This window comes from Homalodisca vitripennis, chromosome 1, assembly GCF_021130785.1.
Source record: "Homalodisca vitripennis isolate AUS2020 chromosome 1, UT_GWSS_2.1, whole genome shotgun sequence".
In the NCBI taxonomy this organism is placed as follows: domain Eukaryota; kingdom Metazoa; phylum Arthropoda; class Insecta; order Hemiptera; family Cicadellidae; genus Homalodisca; species Homalodisca vitripennis.
Window position 1 is genome coordinate 148,420,136 of NC_060207.1, and position 23,418 is coordinate 148,443,553.

At 34.4% G+C, this 23,418-nt stretch overlaps 1 protein-coding gene across 1 annotated transcript; it reads right to left on the minus strand.

The window, feature by feature from the left end:
* Window positions 1-4,365: 4,365 nt before the first annotated feature.
* Window positions 4,366-15,219, minus strand: LOC124373735. The gene is made up of 5 exons (XM_046832084.1): window positions 14,971-15,219; window positions 14,448-14,560; window positions 11,099-11,237; window positions 8,814-8,970; window positions 4,366-7,639 (listed from the first exon to the last, which is right to left on the minus strand). The coding sequence occupies exons 1-5, from the start codon at window positions 15,202-15,204 to the stop codon at window positions 6,936-6,938; spliced, it is 1,347 nt and encodes a 448-aa protein (XP_046688040.1). The 5' UTR covers window positions 15,205-15,219; the 3' UTR covers window positions 4,366-6,935.
* Window positions 15,220-23,418: the final 8,199 nt, after the last annotated feature.

Consider the following 23,418-nt stretch of genomic DNA (forward strand, 5'->3'; position numbering starts at 1 on the left):
TCTACAGCCAAACTAAACGGTACGGAGCTTTTTGTTGTGTTAATATTTCTATTGGGAGGGATCTGGATTGTGGGGTGACAATTTGGGCATTGTTTCTGTGAACCCCCGTCATCCTGTGGGTCGAGCCGGGCCGGGCATTGTCGAGTTGTGTACTTTACTGGTACCACAAGATATGAACAGTAATAATAGGGCTTTGTGATTCATGTTAGCCTCCTTCTCTATACACCGGATTAATTTATAGCCTTGCGTGGTGAGAGCGAGGAACTGAGTTGGTGATTTGGTTTCTATTAGCTCTGTTGCTAAAACTATCTTCAATTTGTTGGGATATTCTAAGCTACTGCATTCTTGTTCCCGCAAGAAAATTATAAAAAGATTAAAATTATGCTTAATTTATTGCAAAATAATACAGAACTGGATGGCTATGAAGAAATTAATGCATTAAGACTTCATTGTTCTGATAACTGGCATAATTATTGTTTAACTATTCAACGACTAAACCTGATTTTTTTAATTTTTAATATAAATAAACGATCACTATTTATATTCAAATAAAGTACATCATAAAGCATATAAATTATCAATTAGATGAACCGAAACTATATAACTAGGCCTAAGGATAAAAAATTTACAGGAACAAGATGTTATTTATGGAATGCTGTTTTTCTCAAACAACCTATCTTTAATGCAATTGTCTAGAAATAACTAGCGAAGACAAATTACCACTTTGTAAATTAATGGAAAGAAGTTGGCTAGAGAATGCAATTTGTATATTATTTAGGACCCTACACATTTGTCTTGAAGAATTTTAGGAGAGGAAATTTGATTGATTAGAATAATTCTTTTAAAACATGGATTAACACATTCAGTGCTAAGCGGGACCATTCGGTCCCGCCCGAGCGTCTCTGCACCATTCACGGGTGCGCGCGGGACCTATCGGTCCCGCTGGGCATTGTTGTTTTGCTCTCGGCACTGTTTAGGCAGCACTGCAAAGAGGTCCTTTCTGATAGCGTGAGCGTGTTGGGCCGGTTTCGTTCTTTGTTCTAGTGTGCATAGTTTCTCGGTTCAGCTAACTATAGTTGTTTTCATCTAGTGCTGTGTTTGCTATTATTTCGTGATTCTTGTTAGCGAAATAAACAATGGCTGGGACATCTAGAGACCCCAAAGTAGTTTGTATAATACATTACCAATGATTCGTGATGATATAACAAGTGCCATGACAATAAGATGCACAATAACAAAAAGTGTTTGGTATGTTGTACATATTGTAAATAAGACGTGTTAAAAACTACAAAGAAGGGAGGGGATGGTTGTAAATAATAAAATGATATACTATTAGTGCCTTTCAGTGAAAATTATTTTGTTTTAGAGTGTGCACTCATGTATAAATCAACGAAGATCTGTAGCCAGGACAACGGGACCCATCGGTCCCGCAACATATTACATAATTTTAGGAGTCGGGAACATAATGCCTAATTTCTTGTCTTTACTACCATCAACAGTCATAAGGTTACGTGTACACCACTAAATAATACAATAGTTCTTGTAATAAATGTCATTTTCAGGTTCAATGGGCATTGGTCCATGCTGACGGGACCCATCGGTCCCGCAGTATAATGATGTCAAAAAAAATGTAAATATAGGTCAAAAATAATCTTTTATGCTTTTATGTCACTTCTGCAAGTTATATCTTCTAATTAAACAAATTTAAAAAATTAGCACCGGGGTTTCGCTAATACTCAAATGCTTAGCAGTGAATGTCTAGATGTCTTGATTTGTTAAGTTAGTGCTACGTTTAATTATTGTTTTGTCATGTCGTGCCTAAAACATTCTAAAATACTATGAGGTTTTTAAATATTCCAAAAACTACTACCAGCTCAATTTCAAAGTACTGGTTATAACTTTCTTAATTCCATATTTCTACTTTGTTAATACTTAAATATTTTGTATTATCACTTTTATTATATGTATAGCATATTTGTTGCTGCAATTTAACAGCAAGATAATACAACATGTTATGAAAATGGTATATTATACCTTAGTTTAATCACTAATGAAACAACTCTAATGGAATATTTGCTTTGGTTTAATTTGGGATTGTACACTAAAATCCACTGTTCATATTGAATTTCGGTACTATGACAGTCATATTTTCAGGACAGTTTTGAGCAGTTTTCCAAACTTTACTTGTTGAAAGTAGCAAATTATGTTTTTTCTTAAATGATTTTCCTACCTAAGGAAAATAATTTTTCAGTTAACCTTTGAACATTAGAGTTAGAATATTGTTTTTCGTTTAAGTAAACTATTTTTTTTTTCTAAAAGAATATTTAAAACTAGGACATCAGTTAAAAAGGACAAACATACTTTTTCGATTCCATTAGGCCTAATCTAAATTCTAAACTAATTAGAATCTGATTTGGGATTTAGATTCAATGTACTCAAGTTATATCATTTTTTAAGGATTGTAAGAAAGTTTGAGGGGCTGTTGGAATCCTTGCACTTATTAACCAACACTGGGGTTGAAAAATTATTTTGAGTTTATTCAAATGAGTTTTGTTATGCCATATTATTCTGGTTTTTCGAAGCTATACAATCAGTTGCTTCAGTCAGTCAACACACTTGCCTTTTTATAATGTATTTTTTAAATATATTAACTAAAATTCTTGACTAGTGAACAGTTAATTTTCTCAAACTTTCCATGTGAGTAATAAATCTGAAATTAATTAATTAGAAAATTTGGAAAACATTTTTGGTCATAAAACATCACAAAGGAACACAAGGAGGGATAAATTAGGACCAATCCAAACCTCTAGAACACATTTTACTTCAGTTTCAGAGTTATTCTTCAAATAGATAACCAGTTTGGAATATTTTTATTTGATAAAGCATTTTAAGACCTTAATCACCATTCTACTTAAACATGTTTGAAGAAAATTAAAAAAAGAAAACCAATACTTAAACGAGAAAAATATTGGTTAATACATAATATGAGACTTTGGACACTGATCCAAATTTTATAAACAAAACATATGTTGATGTAGAGTGTTGGCTACAAAGATGGGGCTCAAATTCCATTATATTTAAAAAAATATGGCTTATAGCATGGTAAAAACAAAAAGTGTGAGCTAACATATCTTAATAATTTGTAGTTAGTGATTCACATTGTGATTTATGATTTTTATGTCCAACTCATGGTATTATATTTTGAATGTAAGACATGCAATAACACATTTGTTATTACAAACAGTATAAATTACCTCTTAATCTGGTGTTAAAAAGTTCATGTTTCCAAATTCCAAATTTTCTTATTTCTCCAAGATAAGAAAATAAGTTCATCAGCCTTCTGGTAATAAGGAGTACTTTACCTTCTTGTGAATTCTTCTCATCATAATCAACGACGAGAAAGTAGTAAACTATTGAGAATAGCTTGTTCCTCATTTCATCCTATATTTGTGATGCAATATAATTTTCAAATCAGTCACTTCCACATAATACAGTAATGTTCAAAATTTGTATTATTATGATTAGGTAATTTATATTTATAGGTTTTTCTTGGACAAGGCATACTAATAGGATGGTTTTCTAGTATTACACACTAGTTAAAAATAATCCTTTCATAGCCTGAACACTCCAGAGCCTACTGGAAAATTTAATATAAGCATGTAATTTACTTGGACAAAACCTATTTATGCCTAAACAAATCCCAACATAAACTAATGATTTTATGACTCCAAAATCGATGCACTGGTAGTAACAATTTCCTTACTCTATACTTTAAAACAAACCAAGTACATTTAAATAATAAGAAGTCAGATTTCTAATGCAATATGACTTTCTCTTCAAGTCCAGTTAGTGAAATGAGATCAAAGAGATCATCCTTCATCCAGTCACAATCCATTAAAATACATTGAGTACACAAAATGTAATGACTGATCATTGATAGGAGAAAACCATTCTCATATATGTTCTTCCTTGACAAAGACTCATCACTTAACTATGAACTATCATTAAGATTAAGTACTCATAGTTTCTATATCAATCATCACTGTAAAAAAATTATTTGCTTTAGATGAAAGAACAGCTATAAATGATTTCCAGCTTTCCTTTGAATGGTTTAAGCTTTGATCATACAGGATGAAGTCTTTCTTTACACCAAATCTACCACTATATTGGATGAACCTTACATCAGCTTTGCCCGGTCTGCTAATTTCGTTTCAGCAAACCCTGATTCTATATCTCCAATATGTGTAGCTTTTATTCACTGATATTCCTTTCTGAACAACACTCATTTCTACAGAGCATTAGTTAACAGTGGTGAAAGGTTTTTTCACTGAAAAAATGTTTCCAGGGTAAATTAAAAGAAATGAGTTCAATAAGAAATTTTTTTTATTGATTATGGTGTTGGAATAATTTACCTAGAAAAACACATTTCCATAAATCATAAAAACTTCCATGAAAATATACACTGACAACAAAACGACTAGCACAAAATCTTTGCAATATTCATATATTTACAGATAGAGAGCAATATTTACAGTCTATGCGTTTATACAAACCGCTTACGCTAAGTAATTGAGACGAGTGTGACAGTTAGGGTAGTGCATCTATGTGGCTTAACTATGAGCACCAACTTCTGTATACCAGTTCTCAAGAGTGACCCAACTAAATTTAAAATATAACAGTAAATAAATTATTTATTACAGTACAGTGATACAAAAGTAATGTTTTTCACAAATTGAAGCTCTAAATACAGTGTGCAAATTAAAATTAAATAAATTGTAGTTTTTTTTTAATATCTAATTATACTGCTAAGAACAAAGTTGAAAACAATGCATATAACTGGACAAGAATACTTGTATATTTGTAACTTATTATTCTTGCTTAAATATAAATAAATTTCTTACTTAATTTCTTTTTTTTAACTCTTTGGTTATATAAATACATTTTCTTGGAAAAGTCCCTAAATTGAAATTCATAGTATAATTTCTTTACTGAAGATTCTCATAATCCGGACTAAACTGTAAAACTAAAATGCTGCATTTTAATTAGTTATGGGATTCTGATAAAACACTATTATGGATAACAACATTAACTAGTTGCATAAGAACCAGCTTTACATTTATAATGTATAGATAGATTTTCAAAGTTAGGCTAGATAGTTGTATCTCAGTATTAGATATAGGCTGAATTATATTGTAACCAGATAAAATAACTTTGCGTTACATATGATCAACAGTAACTCTTGATTTTTAAAAACATTTGGAATTATTACAGTATAGTAATAGTATTTTAATTGATTTAACAGCTAGCACTGCTAAGATTATTATAAACTGCTGTTTAATAATAAGATTTCACAAAGTAATACAGTTGAATTTGAAAGTTAAAATATACAATACACTGATAATTTTATTATTTATTAATTATGAGCATCTGAGACAACAGTGAATTCAACTATTTTCAGGATGCTCAGTAGGTTTTTTGTATTTAAATGATTTTAAAATTGTTAATAGGTTTAATAAATTTTCTTCGTATGTAAAAATAAAACAGCCATTTTTCCTAAAATTACATTTTTGCAACAAGGCTTTTTCATGCATTCATGTAAAAAATAATAAATTAATAGCCCTATACTAAATATAAATAGAAATACCAGCAATGATCTATTGTATTCAATCTCACCCAAAAATTATTATTGTATTTCAATTCCTAAATTTTGTATACATGATCTGATCCTGATACATATTACTACTAAAACTCTTTAAAACTATAACTTTTACAAAGGTCTGTTTCAGGAAAACTCTTGCTTATGTATAAGGTGATATAAGAGAGAGAAAGAGAGAGTAGAGAGAAAAATTACTAAACTATTGCGTTCTAGAGTTCTAGACCCTGATGGATCTACATGACTATATACATGTCCCTTGCACTTGCCCTATATACAATATCGCACATAATTTTCACAGCTCTGCCTTTCTTAACTTTATATCTGACTATTCACATAAAAATGTATTCTTCTAAATAATTGTAACTAATGTTGTAACGTTACTAAACTCCTATCCACAAAAAACTTTAATACTTCCAGATTAAGTAATACAATTGTATTGTGTTAGTGTGTAGGATTGCACTTAATCTGTAAAGTTGATTAAAATTATTGTGCATTTAATTTAATAAACTGCTAGAAAAAAATAGGGGTTTGTTTAATACTCTGCAAAATAACATTATCATTCTGTAATCATATTTTTATTGATAACACTTATGGTACTTGTCACAGACGATAAAAAAATGTAACCAATGTTAAATATAATCAGTCTCAGTTAATAATAGTTATGTACTACAATAAAGATTCAATTCTGTAATATGTTAATTTGAAAGTACACAACACAGAGCATGAATTAATTGGTTTGCAGAGACTTAATATAATTAATTCTATTGTGGTCTGTGTTATTTTGAACATAAAAAGTATAAAGCTTAAAAACATTTGTGAATAAAAGATATAAATTTACTAAACTGCGGTAAAACTTGAGTACGTAAACAAAATTGTTTACTTTCGTATAAGCATCTACTATACAAAAATATACTTACAATTTATTTTTACAATATACACATATAATGTTACAAGCCTGACTAAATGATAACACAGTTTAGTAGATTTATATTTGTGATACATAAATTGAATAAATCTTTTATAGAATTGCTATTTGTATTTATAATGTATATATTAGACCTACAGTAATGTTTTGTTTAAACATTTAAATGATATGGGATAGTAGTAAATAATATACATAAAAACAATGTGTGATATTACTGTTTTTGATACATTTTTAGTTTTTAAACCAAGATTTGGGATATAATATACTCCAATGAAGTAAATCTTGAGTACTTGTAACAGTCACTACAGCTTGTTATGGAGGAAAGGCAGAGCTGTGAGGGTGGTGCGGCCACTACTATGACAGCACAAGATCGCTGCTGTGAGCAGAGAGGCGATGGTCCTGTCGACCACGAGTGCTTCCATGTCCTCCAGAGGTGTTGTTGCTGTAGCCAGAGTCGGAGTCGTGACTAATGGGCTTGACGGGGCGGAAGGTAGACATGGGGTGATGTTGATGGAGGTGACTGAGGACCGGGACACTCTCATAAGGGTTGACATGGGGTTGTCCTGGCCCGGGGACCGGGAGGATGTAAGGCAGTCTGTGGGGATCATGGGGGGCAGGGTTCGTGCCTCCTTGTACCCCTACCACATTCGGATAAAGTTGCAACAGTGCATCGAGTAATAGTCCTTCGTGAAACTCACCACACTCGGGCCCCTTATGTCTCCAAGTTCCCCCACCACCCCGCCGCCTGTCGAGGCTCCTGGGCCTCTGACTATGCCCCCGGTGGGGCCTAGGCACTCGACTCCTCTGGCCCGGAGGTAGACTCAGATTTCGACTGACGAGGAAGCGACTTCGGTCGTCAGCGTCGGAAGAATCGATGTCACGACACAGGTCATTTCCTGTAGACCCCTGTAGCGAGCTTGTACCGGACACAGGGCCTGGAGCCAGCTGACCTCCTCCTTCGCCCAGGCTCAGTTCATCCTCTGCGAACTCATCCTCACTCACAGTTGCCTGAGGACCACCCTCACTTTCTGGATCAGACTCCCCTCTCTCTCCTGAACCTGTAACAGAAGTCAACTATCTTGAGTATTTACTTTTAATGTAACAGTAAATCTTTTAAAGTAATGAGCACGATAATATGCATTATATCAATATATTTATTACATCCGTATATTCACCATGGCATTGTGGTTCTTGAAAAACTCTTAGAAAGCACAGGAAAGAGCTCACAAATATGTGAAATAAATTTATAAATTATGACTTTATTCTAAATAACACAAAGAAAAATAAGATGCTATATTTTAAATAAGTTATTTAATCTATTTTAAGAGACTTTGTTAAAACAAATTTGCTTAAAACTCTAGTTTTTAACATTGTGATGTAAACTTGTTGGGAAGAAAATCACATATAATTTGTGCTTCATCAAAACTTCCAACAAGTTAAACTCGGCTGAGCCAATAAAAGAAGAAGTTGAAAGCTTGGAAGTTTACAACTAAACTACAACAAAAATAAACTTTAACTTGGTATTTAAGCTGCTGCTGACATTGGTACAACTTTAAAATATCGATAATCTTATACTTTACCATGTTTCCAGGCTTAAAACACGTCCAAACATCGGTTTATCCCTCATTATCTCTAATCGTGATTTAAATTAATCTAAAAACACTACATAATTGTTAATTACAATCTTTTTACATATTTCTTGAAATCTGATAGTGTTCTTACTCGTCAAAAATAACATAAACATCTTCACTTTGATTAGGAAGTGTACTACATTTCTATACATCAAAAGTAAATATATCTCTGTAATCTGAGTATTTACATGTCCTATAAATTGACTTATGTGAATAAAATTAAATACACATCCTTTAACTGTAAGGTATTAGGTTTGCTACACACACATTAATGAGTTTACATGTAGTTTTGATGTATAATCATTCTAAATTGCACTTAAATCATTATTTCATTTCTCAACATAAACTTATACAACAACAACAAAAATACTGAACTACAAGCATAACTTTGGATTATGTTTTTGTTATAATTCAGTGCACAGTAATAACTCACAATATTCAAATTTAAAAGAAGTGTGATTTGTTTATGACAAATTTATTCTACTCCTAGTGTGAGAGAATGTACAATTAGGGTTCTATATAAAGTGCAAATTAATACAAGGTGAACATAACATGCGATTAATTGTATTAATATTCAGACAATTCTACGTATATTACATACCATTGGACAACTCCTCATATACAGGGTTGTACAGGTCCTGGGAGTTGTACTGGTCAGGTCTGGGTGGTGGGCAGATGAACACAGGTGAGTGTGAATGGCTTATCACAGGGTATGCACAATTTTTAGGGTAATTCCCTCTTGACTTTACATCCAACATCTGCAAAAAGTAAATGTACAAATAAAATTTAGAACTTTCATTTATTTAGGCAAATATATTTAATAAATATTATAAGTTTTTATGAAACCTGTTCGGATATAACTATTATCTGAGTAAAACAAGTCCTGGGTTTACTTATTAATTGTAGAATAGTGAAGTTTGAAAATTCTAAAGTATTAAAAGATACTTATTTACTCTTTAGTAATCCTCCACATGTGAAGATAGTGGAAAATATAAAAATGAAATTATAGACAAACAAACATATCATTAGGTCTTAATGTTACAGAGTAAAGAATCATGGAAAGATGAAAATTTTACATAGTTTGTAGATAGGTCAATTTCAGAAGTTTTGTTAGATATTTGTAGACCACTCATTTAATACATTTATAATAAATATAGCTAATGCAAAAGTTAGCTTTGGAATATCCTGAAAGTAAATTTTTCTCCAAGACATGTGCTAAAAATGTTTTTCAGGAGCTCATTTGTTACAGACAATTTTTTTATTCTTTTTTAACTGTTTTTGTATAAACCTATACCCATGACCTATTTATATCCAATATTTAACAAATTTAAATAATTCTACGCTTGTTTCCAGGCTTCTACAAATCTATTTTTCCTAACCATAGTACTAATCTTTTTAGAACCATTAAAATGAAATGCTGCTTGACTAGTTCTATTGAGAGAGGGTTATACTTGTGGCCATCTTGTGAAATTTCATAAAAATCTATATTAAACCTAAAATTCTATTATGCCCTTGTTCTTGGGTGTTGATTCTGGTTTGAAGATATAATTAATAAGCATCCAAACCCTTTTTATTTTCACTTGTTAAGTATAACTATTTGAGTATTTAAAAAATAAAGTAAAAATGTTTTGTTTTTTATGAAAAAGCCATAAAAAATGTGAATCTATATTAATTATTATATTTCAAATGAGACTCTTAAATAACTCTACAACCGAACATAAAAGTGTTTATTTACGGTTTAACATTTTTCTTATGGAACTAACAACATGGCCATTTGTGTAACCCTCATAAGATTGTCCACCAACCCCTCTTACAATCAGGAACTATCAATAAAGCAGCTTTTTATGTTGTACATCCATTTACTGAACTGTACTTTTTAAGTTGACCCATTTAAAAATTACAGAACTCTAAATCATTCCAGAACTGTTTCAACATAATATTTAATAATTTGAGAGAAATGCTACATGTGTAACTGCAATCGCCACATGTTGGAGTATAAACAGTCTGACACAACATAATGAGCATTCAGTGACAGCCATATATTACGACATGTTGGTCAAACATCACAGCAACCATTGATTGTTTATTCAAACCACTACTTTTCACAGAATTCAATAACAAGAGAGAAAATTGAAATGTGTGATGTCAATGATGTTGACAATTGCAAAGTCGCTTTTTAAAGGAAGTCAATTTGTTAATTTGTTATTGTGTTTCGCTTTTATAATGATATGTATTGTTCGTTTTATTTCCATGTATACAATATATGATTACTGTTGAAAACAACTACATCAATTTAAAAAAAAGGTTATTTTAAATTCTATTTAGTTAATACACAGTTATAGTCTCCAACCATATGTTATTTTATTTTACAGTCAATTAGTTTAAATATAAAACAACCAAAGCTCACAGTGCAACTGGTTAGCTCATCATGCTATAAATAGACTGTAGGAATTGGTCCTTTGCTGAAAATGTAGGAGCATTAGGTGTTTTAAGTGTGGTATCAATATGAAAATTTAAATTAATACAGGTATCAGTATATTCTATTTTCATATCTTTGTAATTTTTTTTGTGGTGTCCAGTTTATTCCTTGATTCTTAAACAAGATGGTTTAAGTGACCAATACAATTTGTAAATGTCTTTCTGTTTTAACCATCACACACTTAAACAGTATTCTTTATATTTAATATAAATGTATACTAAAATTATTTGTAGACTAAAAATCAATGTCGTTGCTGATAATTTCTAACAAATGTGTTTTACATATAGTATTGAACAAGGAAATAAAATAAAAATTTAATACAATCGTTATAAATGAAAATTTGTAGGAAAATGGTATTACGATTTCCATTATCTAATTTACAATAGTGTCTATCTAAACAATCTAACCTCCATGGAAGGCTGGGGCAGGGCTCGAGGCCTGATGTTGGTGAGATCCTCGTAGATGACGCCGTTGCCGTGGGCAACATCACAACGGTTCTGAGGAGAACTCTTACAAGGCAGCAGATTCTGCATCTTCTTCTTGTGCCTGAAACATTTTTCTTGTCAGTAAGGCAAATACCATTTTAACAATATATATTTTCAGGCATAAGACTAGCTACAGTAAGTGTGATATTCATAAAAATTATAGATTCCAGCAATAGGAGTGCTTTGAATAGTCTATGAGCTGAAAGACAGCAACCTGGCTTTTCATAAGATCGATAGAGGAAATAAATAAACTCGTCAGTGCCGCTTTTAAACGAGTTAAGCTAAACAAAAACATCTTACGTGGAAAACAATTGTTTAATATTTTTAACTCTTGCAACAGTTTCCCATTCCAACCCTCACGACCGCTTACGTGGTTCCCACTCCAACCCCCACGACCGCTTACGTGGTTCCCATTCCAACCCCCATAACCGCAAACATGGTTCCCACTCCAACCTCCACGACCGCTTACGTGGTTCCCATTCCAACCCCCACAACCGCTTACGTGGCTGACAATTTATTTCTTGGGGGAAATTTCTACCGATATTATGAACAATTCTATTACGTTGTATATTTATAGAATGCAAAAAGCCTCTTACTTCCTAGTCTATAAGATATAAAAGTGGTTACTAGAAGTAAGAATGAATTCCGAAAACAACTGTAGTTTCTATAAGTAAACATGTCCATAAATAAAAGTATCTTCCAGAAATGAGAAAACATACGATGATTTCATACATAAAATTGTCCTTTAGATATAAGAAATGGTTCAGAGTTTGTTTTAAAATTTTTAATAGAATTCTCATTTAGATGCAATATATGTGATTATGAAAACGTGTAAATTGTGAATCATGCTGAGCTAAAATTGCAATAGCCAAGATAATATTTTCAATCAGCCCCACAGGTATGTGCGTAATTGGAATTAAAACTCTGTTAGTTTCACCGGGTCGACATGCGTCTACATTTCAGTGTTACTCAAGACACATTCCGAACTTCATATCAGACTAGGAAACTCAAGACCAACGTACAACCGCAGCTTCTAAACAGTTCGGCAAGTTTAAAATGAGTTACGAGTTAAAACAGCGTTAACTCCCGCGTCACACCGCAGCACGGCGCACAGCGTGGTGGATACACGGGGAGTCATCAACTGGAGCTATTACCATATGAAACTATTACGAACAATTACTGACTGAATAACGGAGTCTGACAGCATTACCGCATACAACGCCTAAGTACGGGGTAACTTTCTGCGTTATATGGTAATACGTGTATTTGCATATGTAACGTGTTTTTGGAGCTGTTATTAACATAATCAGGAATCCTTCACGAAGGTGTGATGGTGCACTAAAGTTCTCACCTCACACTGGGATATACTTCCGGTAATGTACTTCCAGTGGTGTTCCGGGAATTATATCCAGGAGTAACGTCTCAATAATTTCATACCTGTGTTGTGTTCATAATCTGAACTTAAATTACACCAAGACTGCTTAGTTCAATCCAGTATAGTTTTGCTTTTAAGAGATGTTAAATGTGTTTTTAAATTTAAAAACTTAAATTTAATTTATGTTTTACTTCATCAGTTTTAAAATGTGCACTCGGTTTTTGTTTCGCAATTACATTAATTTCAGAGACTTCCCTTTAAGATAACTTCTCTGAATGCAAAGAAATATTTTAAATCAGTTATAACTCCATGACTATTTCAGTCATTTAAATCAGGAATTTTAGGTATTAGGTAGTTGTTAGGTAGTATTACAACCAACCTAGTGGAAAACTGCTGAGGTAGATATAGTACGCATATATAAAATAAATGTGCTTATTTTTATCATTTAACACATGAAAATACAGTATAAACTAATATACATCTTAGAAAGAAAAATATACCAACCCAAAAAGAAAATATTCTGCACTTGAAGTTATCATCAGCTTCTTAATTAAAAACGTAAACTGCAAGTCCAAGTTATGACTTACATGACTTAGGAATTACATGTTTTTGTATTATTCTTAACTTATAGGAAGTAATGTTTGTAATTTCAGAAAATTGCTTGTTTTAAAATAGAATATTGCTCAAGTAAATTTAATTCTTTTATTTTAAAAAGCACTTTCAGTAATCTTTCATATGCATACTATACAAGATTTCTATCTTTAACTTAAGCCGTTTTTCTATTGGTTAGATTACAAGATACCTGCAAATTTTACTTAAAATGCAAAGAATTGCTATTAAAGTGACGAAAAATATTTTCATACAAGTTTCAAGAAAAATATCTTAACAGGCTGCAACTAAAACTTTAAAAAGCACTAACTCAGCCGAACATCGACCTTAGAGGTTGAAATTTAAAAGGGCCTTTAACATCGACCTTAGAGGTTGAAATTTAAAAGGGCCTTTAAATAAGCATTAAATGGGGAAGGTCAATAAATAAAGTATTCTGTAAACAAGTTTAAGTGATGCTTTCAATAAATAAGTATAAATATTTTCGATCTCACATCACCCAAAAGATTCTTCCGTTCGGATTATTTATCCTCACAGGCTAAGTGGCGTGGCTTTTGACTTTGACCGGTGTTCTGGTAAAATTTCCTTTGCGAACTAATGGACATCAATTAATTTCCTCTTTCGCTTTTATTGAAAACGTTTCCGTGCACCCTCTTCTGAAACCCGCTATTTACAAAGGTCAAATCAAAGACTGGAATAAAAACTAACTGTGCTCATGCCCGCGTGTAATCAGTGTTTTGATCTTTGCCGCAATTTTTTTGGTGTTATTTGCTCGACAAATGTAACTCCCTGAGGATGGGGGAACGAACTGAACATACACTCGCTGTACTCCGCAAAACGATAAATATATTCCAACCTTTCGCTTTAAAATATTTTAATGGGAGGAGGCAAACAGATTATTCCTGCCAATATAAAGCCAAAATGTTTTATCGAGGATTGTAATAGACACATGTTACATTTTAATGTAGTCATTGATTTGAAAATTCCAAGGAACTAATAAATTGTGTGTCAAGTCAAAGCACTTTATCATTTGAAATACCGAGCAATAACCGAATGGAAACATTCATTTATTTAACATTTGAAGTGTGGAAACATTCAACCTACCAAGCTTGGAATTGTTATTACAGGTTATAAACCACAACAACTATTTGCCGGTGTTTCATAATCTAAAGTGGTTATGCTAGTAAAATTGAGTGTTCGGAAGAAAAGCGGAGAAACTAAAGATCTACTACTTAGCAATAACAAGTTCGTATTGTCTAAATTCTGTGGCTACACGTTTTCTATACTTACTTCCAGACTAGAGCAGTGGCAACAAGGAGCATGGCGAGCAGCAGCAGCGAACATATCACGATTACTGCAAGGGGCGGCATAGCAGGACTGCTGTGGTATTCAGCGTCTATCACCTGCGGAACAAGAGAGTGTTACGAGATCAAGTTCACCAGGAATATTGATAAAATTTATCAAGAAGAAACAACTCCAGAGGCAATATTTATAGGCTATAAACTGGGTACACAATTTAAAGATGTTATTACAAAGTTGGACACTTCCTCAGGTTTAAAAAATTAGTTGTATTCTTTTTTGGTCGTTGCTTCATTCAACGTCACCCATTGGCCAATTTATTTTAATTAGCAGAAATACCAAAGCTAATTTTTCTTAAAAAAAAGTAACCTTACTGGCTTGTGTAGTAGTGCTCGAAAATACCTGGATTGCAGTATCTTATGCACTAGGTGCTGTAACAATTATAATTAGTTGGGACACGTACAATATATAGATAATGCTTTTATGGGTTATATATTCCGCTTAACGAACTTACAGGCATTGCGTCGCAAGTCTCCAGGTCCAGCAGTGGGGCCTCAGAGCAGTCAGCGACCTCGTGGAGGAAAGGCGGCCGGGGCGGCGGTGGCAGGTGGAACACAGGCGGAGGTGGGCCGGGACAGTCGCACTCGTAGTCAGCGCTGTCCATGTCCCAGAGGGCGGGCAGCGGCGAGTCAGTGTCGGCACCCATCCCGGACACCTCCTGCAACACGAGAATGTAATGGAAGGGCATGCTTAGAAGATGTAGTGCAGAGGTAAGGATAATGCGAGAACGGGTGTTGTTTCAATCAGAGTTAGTTTTGACAACAGTTGTAGCCAGAAGTGTAAAGAGTACTCATTATGATATGGTAAACAAAATACTCGGATAGGGAAATCCATTAACGATCAAAAAGAGATGGTCAATTATCATATAAAGACGTAACAAAGTCTCTTGTGACCATCACTTTACATAGATAGCGTAACTTACTCAAAGTACTATCGAGTAATACACAAAAACTAACTAAATACTACAAGCTCCTAAAGCAAAACTAAGAAATAACCCGAACAAGGAACAGCGACCAGAGGGTTGGAGAGTAGTCCCAGAGCAATGAGTCGCTTTCTAATTTAATGCTCCATAAATGACACGTAATGGAGTACAACACGATTACGTCACCTGCATGAAGTAAGACCGCCGAGCCGTGCGCCGGCCGGGGCATTAGTGCCAGTGTCAATAATCGTTACGGGTACAGCTGACATTTCATGCCACAGATGTCATTTATTTCCCTAATTTAATGCACCATAAATGACACGTAATGGACGACAATTATCGGGCCGGGTAGGCCTAGCCTGGCCGCTGTGTAACGCCGGGGTGGCAGGAAGTTAGGCTTATATACGAAGCCGGTAACTTACATCCAATTTGCAAGGGTAACCAGCGGAACGTCTCTGCTGATGTAGGTACGGCCCAGCCAATTCAAATGGCGCGCACCGACCGCCCGGCCCCGCCACGCCGTCACTTCTTTACGGCCTAATTATATACTTGGATTGGTAAGTAGGACCACCTTCTATCCAGCCCACTTCCTAATTAAAACTAATTTACAGAAAATGTCCAAACAACGGAGGTGGACGCTCAGTTAACAAGGCTGATTTACGAATTTTCAGATTTTCTCCTCTCTTCACCCGCCATAAACTCAGAGTTCTACAAGGGAAGCAGTCGATATTTAAGTGGTAATGGTTCCCAGAATTCATTTAGTATGTTTTAAACATCACTTGGAGAATGTTAAGTAGCGAAATCACGCATTTTGTTACCTCATAACAGTGCACCCACTAGCAAGAGCCTCTACGAACTTAAGGTTAAAGCCACCGATGCAAGTCTCTATACCGCAGCTAGAGCTGTTCTGATCTGACTTCTTACCCGGCTGGCTGATGTTACTACGCAGTGCCATCTACAGAGTTAAACTTAAACCGATTCTAGTGTAAAGAGTGTAAGCTCTCGCCTTTATTAAGAATTTATAAATATCTTCTTGTCGCAATTGTGCTGTTATTACAAAAGGAGCTCAGATCCTCAGGAGTGATGCGCAGGTTTAGTCCTCCTGTCTGTGACCGTTGCACTTTATCAGTACCATCGTCCTTGAACTTTATCAACGTAAAGCCTAAAAAGGACTGGCCTCTCTTCTTTTTTTAGACAAGTTTTGAGACAAAAGTTAGACAACATAATTCATGTGTGATGATCGCTCTCTATTGGGTAACATTTTTACATTTATAATATTACATGTAACAGTATTTTTAAAATGTATTATGTATTTGCATTTTTTTCATTTACCTAGTTTTGATGATAAAACTAACATTGCCCATTAGACGTTCGTCTTGAGTAACACACTACTTTAATTTGTATTCCTACTTTTTAGGACGTTTTGATTAAATTATAAAATACTTGTTAAAACAAGGTGTTTGCTACGGTAGTAGAAGTCAAAATATTATTGTTTTCTATTGAAATATATTTACAAAAACGATCCGTTCTGAAATTAAAATACAATATTTTTCACAAATAATCAATTTATTTAAATTGCAACTACAATATTCCAAATAGTATGGATAACTGCGTTTACGTTCGTTATTCTATACTTAGTTCACAGGAATAAAATATTTTTAAGAATACTGAAGAAAGTTTTTAAGAGAATTCTTTATACCATAGGAATTTATGTGACAAATTAAATTGATTATACATTTAACGATTTTTGGACTTGAAGTGTCATTTTGGAGAAAGTCTATTGAGTTTGAAGACGGGAGCGTAAGTTGTACTATCGGAATTTTGAAATGTATAAAGAGGAAGACAGCTGAGTGACTTACCGCTGCGACATTAAATCTCCTATTTCGTGATATATAAAACACCTCATGAGGCACCATGTATTTCGTAGCTAGAAAAATATGACTTCATCAATATTAACAAATCGGTTTAGGCCTGCATACTTCATATTTGTCGCTTGGACGAAGATAAACGAAGATAGGCTATAGATTGGTTTCAAATTGTAAAAGCACTTTATTGTTCATAATGTAGTGCACTTACTCAAATAGGGTTAAACAAGAAGTGATATCCCTGACCCCTACCCTGAGGCAACGTTAACTGTGTCCCGACCACTCAACTCAGCTGCACTCTCCCATAATGCACTTGAGGTTCAACCCTCAGCGACGTGCCGCTTTCATCGCCTTTGTGTGTTCACTTTTGTTTTCCGCTGTCATAATTAGCACGCCGAAAAGCGAAATAAAAGGAATGCTGCATGTTTTGTGGAACGTTTGTTTTTCATTTAATCAAAAAGAAAAGTTCGGGTCGAGGAACAAGTATAACACCGCGCTTTCGCTGTAGCCCTTCTCTGTGTTCGGCGGTTTGACTTCAGAAAATCGAGGTTTTATATGTTTTAGACGTTTAGTAAACAAGGGTTGAATATCGTTTATATTTTGCGCCGTTAATAAAACTTAAAATTGAATTTGCAATATTATGTACATAAATTGCTGGGATCAAAATTCAGCATCGTTTGATTTCCTAATAACTACTTACCACAACAGCTATTTCTTGTTATTGAATGCTCTAACGAGGAGGCAGTTTACGAAAAATATATAATTTTTACTAACTACTGCATTGCATTTATGCAATATTGTTGTAAACATGAAATTAAACATGACTTTTTTGGAGAAGTTATAACTATGAAGTTCTCACTGGTACGTAACCTGGTAGCAGTGTAAACTTCGTATTTGAATGATACCAGAAAACCAGATGTATTGATAAATCTTCTTTAATGCAACGAATTGTATATTTCCATTACATAAGTAATTTTTCACTAAGTATTTCATACAACATTTTGTACAATACACATTAATAAAGCTACATTCTACAAAGAAGTTAATTTGTTATATTCCTGGAAGGAGAGTTTAACTGAGTGTCTCGGCAGGATAGAAATGCATTATTCACAACGAAATAGACATTTTTACTTGTCAGCGCACGGGTCGTGAATGTGGCAAGTCTTTCTCCCAGCCTACACTCCCGCTGCATCTCTAATTGCCCTGGAATTGCTGGAAGGCCAGGACACCTGGGAGTATGTGCGAGATCTCGCGACCCTGTGGGGCGACGATTTGTCACTCGCTAAAGAGATTGCAGCTCACCCTCAATTAATGCTAAGGTGGCCAATGAGAGCCGGGGATTTATTACTCGGCCGCGGACAGAACCACTATGTTACTACTCTCCTCGGCCCCGCATATATTTACCCTGTGAAAACCGCAAATTAATGCGATCACTGTTTTTATGAATATTTATTTGTCCCCGTTATTGTCCCTGACGCCTCTCCGCACTTTATTAAACCGGCGTTTTTTGTACAAAACCTTGCATTCATTATGAGGCAATCCTGTGTTTCCGTCGGAATTGCTCTGTGGGAAACGTTTTCTGCCATTTTGCATATTTTGTTCCTACCAATTTCTGTTTTGTAATAAACAACGCATTATTTCAACAATCATACTTTTGTTTGGTTGTTAGTTCATAGAAATCAATATATCGATAATGTGCTTCATACTGATCTATATAAAAAAGTCGAAATAACAAAGCCAAATTATATCCAATGCTTGTAAAAAGAGGTTAAATTATTGCTGTCAATATTATGATAGGCTAAACTGTCCTTTACTTTTCTCAAAATAATAGAAAGTTACTCAAAGTTGTGGAGCTTCTTTGTTTATTTCCAAAATCAAACAATCTAATTTTATTGACAGGATTTTTTTTATAATAAAAATCCTGACATCCTGAAACCAGACTACCATTGATGGAAAAGTAATAGGCTCGTTTAGTACAATTTAATAAAACGTATGTATTTATGTTGTTATTATCATGTTGTGTCTACTCCAAAATTAAACTATAATAATAAAGTAAAATATTTTTAAAAGACATATTATATATATATATTATATATATATATTATATTCTAAATATATATATATATATATATACATATATAGAAATTCGCAGGATATTTTTATATATAAAATAAAAGCTGATGGTATATATACGGAAATAAAACCTCAATTTCTGATCAATATTTTATGGAGCCAGTAGCTTAGTTATATGTTTCAAAAGGGGGATTTACCTGAAGTTAATAGATATGAACAAATGATATACGACCACCATAAACCTTTCCTTGCGTACGCCACTGTAAGAATCGCTTGTTTTGATGAATTAAACTCATTTCAGCCATATTTAAAATAAATATATTTGACCATTTATAGAAAAGAAACCTTTACTCCGTAAAGCGAATCCCTAAATTAGTAAATAGTCACAGACTGATCATAGGCTATGGAGGGGGTCTAATATGGCGAGTGACATAGTATAATGCCCAGGAGCTGTATGCGGCTCCAATAACTGTAACAGTATTCGTTATGTTTACCCCACGTTTCATCAACAAATATTGCTGAGCCGCTACCGACCCGAGCGACTTTCACGTGTTACATCAACAGTTGTGTGCAAGCGGCTCCCTCATTACATCAACGGTAGTGTTATGATAGGTCTGCATCCGCCTGAGGGGCGTGGCCTTGCCTCACCGTGTGATGTAAGGTTAAATAAAATATATGTGACCACCGCGCCGAGCCATACCATGCAATATCCATAGCCGCAGGCGTAGATGCATGATACCACACTCCGCCCGGCTGGTGCGTCACACAAAATTGGAACTGACTACTATATAATGTTATGTAACAAATACCGACGTCTTAGCAGCCTGTACTTTGGTTGTGTGGTAATAACCATCAAGTAACTATTGCAGGACGCATAAAATATCGACTTTGACAGTTCGTACCCACGGCTCTATGTTTCAAATCAACCATAACAGTTTCTGGACATGAATGGACTTTTAATCCCCGAATATCCGTATTAACGTGAACTGTAAAAAGGAGCAGACATATCGTGTTCAAAAACTTTGTTAAAGTGTTAAATAAACCTTCTTACTAAAGATGCTCCACAAAGAGCGTGAATATTCTTCACATCATATATTTTTCAAACACGTGAAGAAATAATAGGTCCTTCTTCTTCATAAATGCCATGGTTAAAATATAATTCATACTGTTTTCATTTATAAAAGGATTGTGAGTTTCCTAGTAAATAATTCAGCAGAAGGCGTCATTTTAGATTATCAATAAATAAATACAACAAGAATTTTAATAATTTAAACAAACGTCCGAAATTCTCCATTTCAGCTCCAGGATTTCTCAATATCTTCAGCCAAAACCGAACTGTCTGCTAAATTTTCAGCATTTACGGACAAAGTACTGAGTGGACTCTGAACGGTCGACTGTTATATATTGCCAGATGTTCCACCCTAACCGTGAAATCCCGATATGAAAGTAAATATTCCCCTAATTGGGCAGTGCCTGAGGACGCCGATCGTCATGATTACCCGGCGTGGCCTGGCGTGGCGCCTCGGTGGGGGTCAAAGGTCACCACATAAGTCAGTCACTCCGATACCGGGCAGAGTCTCGGCCATGGTTTTATTGGTTAATTGCGACCGCCCCGTCGTGCCAAGCCGCCCGAAGCTAGCTCTGCAGATTTATCGTCGTACCAGTCGATTTTTGTCACAGTCGAGGCGACGCTACGCGCTTGTATGCATTCTAATGGGCCGATTTATTACGCGCACGTCATGTCGGCTGCCGCGGTCGGTCAGGATTTATTGTGTTAATAATTGTCCCGATAATTAATGCCCTCGAGACGTCCGTTGTTTAAGGATTGCGCCTTCTCTGGTTTAGATTACGACCTGATAAGGTTTCTCGATTTGGCTATCTCTACGTCTGCAGTGGTGTCATTCGTTACGTTCTCGCCTTGACCAGGAGTGTATAAACTTTAGATGTTAAACTCGTGTTATAGCAAATTGACTGAGCAAAGAAATCATAGTTTATGATGACCTTCGAATTATTTATCTTTAGGTTATGAAGTTTCTATGGCTTTTTTAATTTCATAATTTCCCGCGATTATTTGAGAGCCTTTAAACATATCTACCTTGGCCAAATTCTACATTATAATTTCTTGCTATAACACAAATCAGTAGAAGAGGTGGTGTTTAAAATAAACTTTAGAAGAAAAATGAGTAAAAAGTTTTTAAATCAATTTTTATAGAAGTGATAATTTTTCGGCTGACACTCTTAAAACCAACGTTCACAACATTACATAATAGTCATATTAGTGTCAAAAAATAATATGAAGGATTTAAAATAATAAATTAGTTGGCTATAAAAGTCAAGCTAAAAAAATATGATCTGCTAAAAGATTTATTATTCAATATATTTAATTAACACTGGCTACACACCCATTTCGAACCTCACCAAAATTAAAACAGCTAACAATTGATTCTATTCCTGGAGGAACTCTTATCAACTTACGCAACCTATGTTGCATAAAGTAAATAGTGTTAGATGCAGCTTGTTCTCACCACTCATAATATTATAACATTTCCATCGGTTTCAGCCAAGACCTTCTATATTTCCTAATATTTCCTGAATACCGTGAATCACTGATATTGTGATGTGCAATGTGGTACGCTATCTTTTTTTATTATATTTCATGCATTTAACCTTACGTTGTACATTAACACATCTAAAATAGGTCGAATTTAAGTTACTGGAATGTCGTGTCTGAATTATTTATAACATCCAACTTCTAGGTAATTAATATGCACAACAGTCTTGTTATCCCTTTCAATGATACATTGTAAATAACAGAGTTTATACAGTACCAACACATTTAAACTCTAACTTAGTATAAACGTTTGGCAAAGCCGACCCCAGTTAGTGACGTCAGTGGTTGATGAACGGACGTGATCAAGCCGTGGTGTCCTGCACAAACTCTAGCGTTGCGTTGTACAGAGCAAACAACAGCGTCATGTAACGATGCGGTTTGGTTTCGGGACACGCATCACAGCTCTTGCACACGCGCGCACACTAACATTGGATTTAAATGCAAATAAATCAAACATTTCAACGGGTTACTGATATTTAGAATAAAGTTTCTATGGTTGTTTGCAACTTTTGTTTCCATTCCCGAAGAACATGCTACAACGTTTAAGTTTACTCTAACGTGTTCAAGGTAAAGACAACACTTTCCCATTATTAAATCTCTCAACAGTGTGTGCACGCACGGCCGCCCGCCCGCACGGCCGCACACCACGCAGGAGAGGGTGTGAGGCGACCAACCTTGACGTACCACTTTATTACGCCACCAGGTGTCTCCATATGGCGGCCAGCTGTTTTATTAAAACTCTGCAGCCTATTTCATGACCACGTAGACCCGATGGGCCGTGAGATTAAGTCATACCAGGAGTATATGGGCTGTGCGACGTGCTCTTCCGGCGTTTAACCGACATGTGCGGGAAGGGTAGCAATAAATCATGGCGTCAAAGGGTGAAACTCTATGCGAGCACCAGATGCCACGTTATGCCACGGGCTATTAAAACTACTTATCGAATGTACACAGGCAGTATGTAGAATGATGGGTTATTCAGATGAGTGCTTTTGATTTGTGTTCCGTTCATCAGAGGCGGTAAGCTCTTCTCAAATTACTAACCCATACTTAGAATGGGTATTCAGTTACTAAGTTAATATCGAATTTCAACCCTCGACGTGTACTACTGTTTGATAAGCATGTTTGCATAAAACACTATGGTATTTTTACTTTTTTATGTTTTGGTTCCTACATTCCGTTTTACTAATCCACATATGTTATCACATTATTATATTTAGCTATTATTAATACTACTACGTTAAAACTATCAAAATTACTAAATTTTTTCAATATTAAAGACTTTTCATACTACATACTATGACTCCTAAGGATTTTAAGCCAAATAAGTAGACATTTACTAAACAACATAATGTAATTTATTGTAAACAATGACAGTTCAATTGACCTTTGGTTCATAATGCTGCAATCAGGGAGTAAAAAGTAGTTTCC

What these genes read in the sequence shown, in the direction of transcription:
- LOC124373735 (XM_046832084.1), bottom strand. Translation starts at nt 15,204, where the DNA reads ATGCCCTTCCATTACATTCTCGTGTTGCAGGAGGTGTCCGGGATGGGT. An exon ending in GCCACTGCTCTAGTCTGGAA is followed by an intron (nt 11,238 to 14,447) that starts GTAAGTATAGAA and finishes AAAATGTTTCAG; the next exon opens with GCACAAGAAGAAGATGCAGA. An exon ending in ATATGAGGAGTTGTCCAATG is followed by an intron (nt 7,640 to 8,813) that starts GTATGTAATATA and finishes CTTCTGTTACAG; the next exon opens with GTTCAGGAGAGAGAGGGGAG.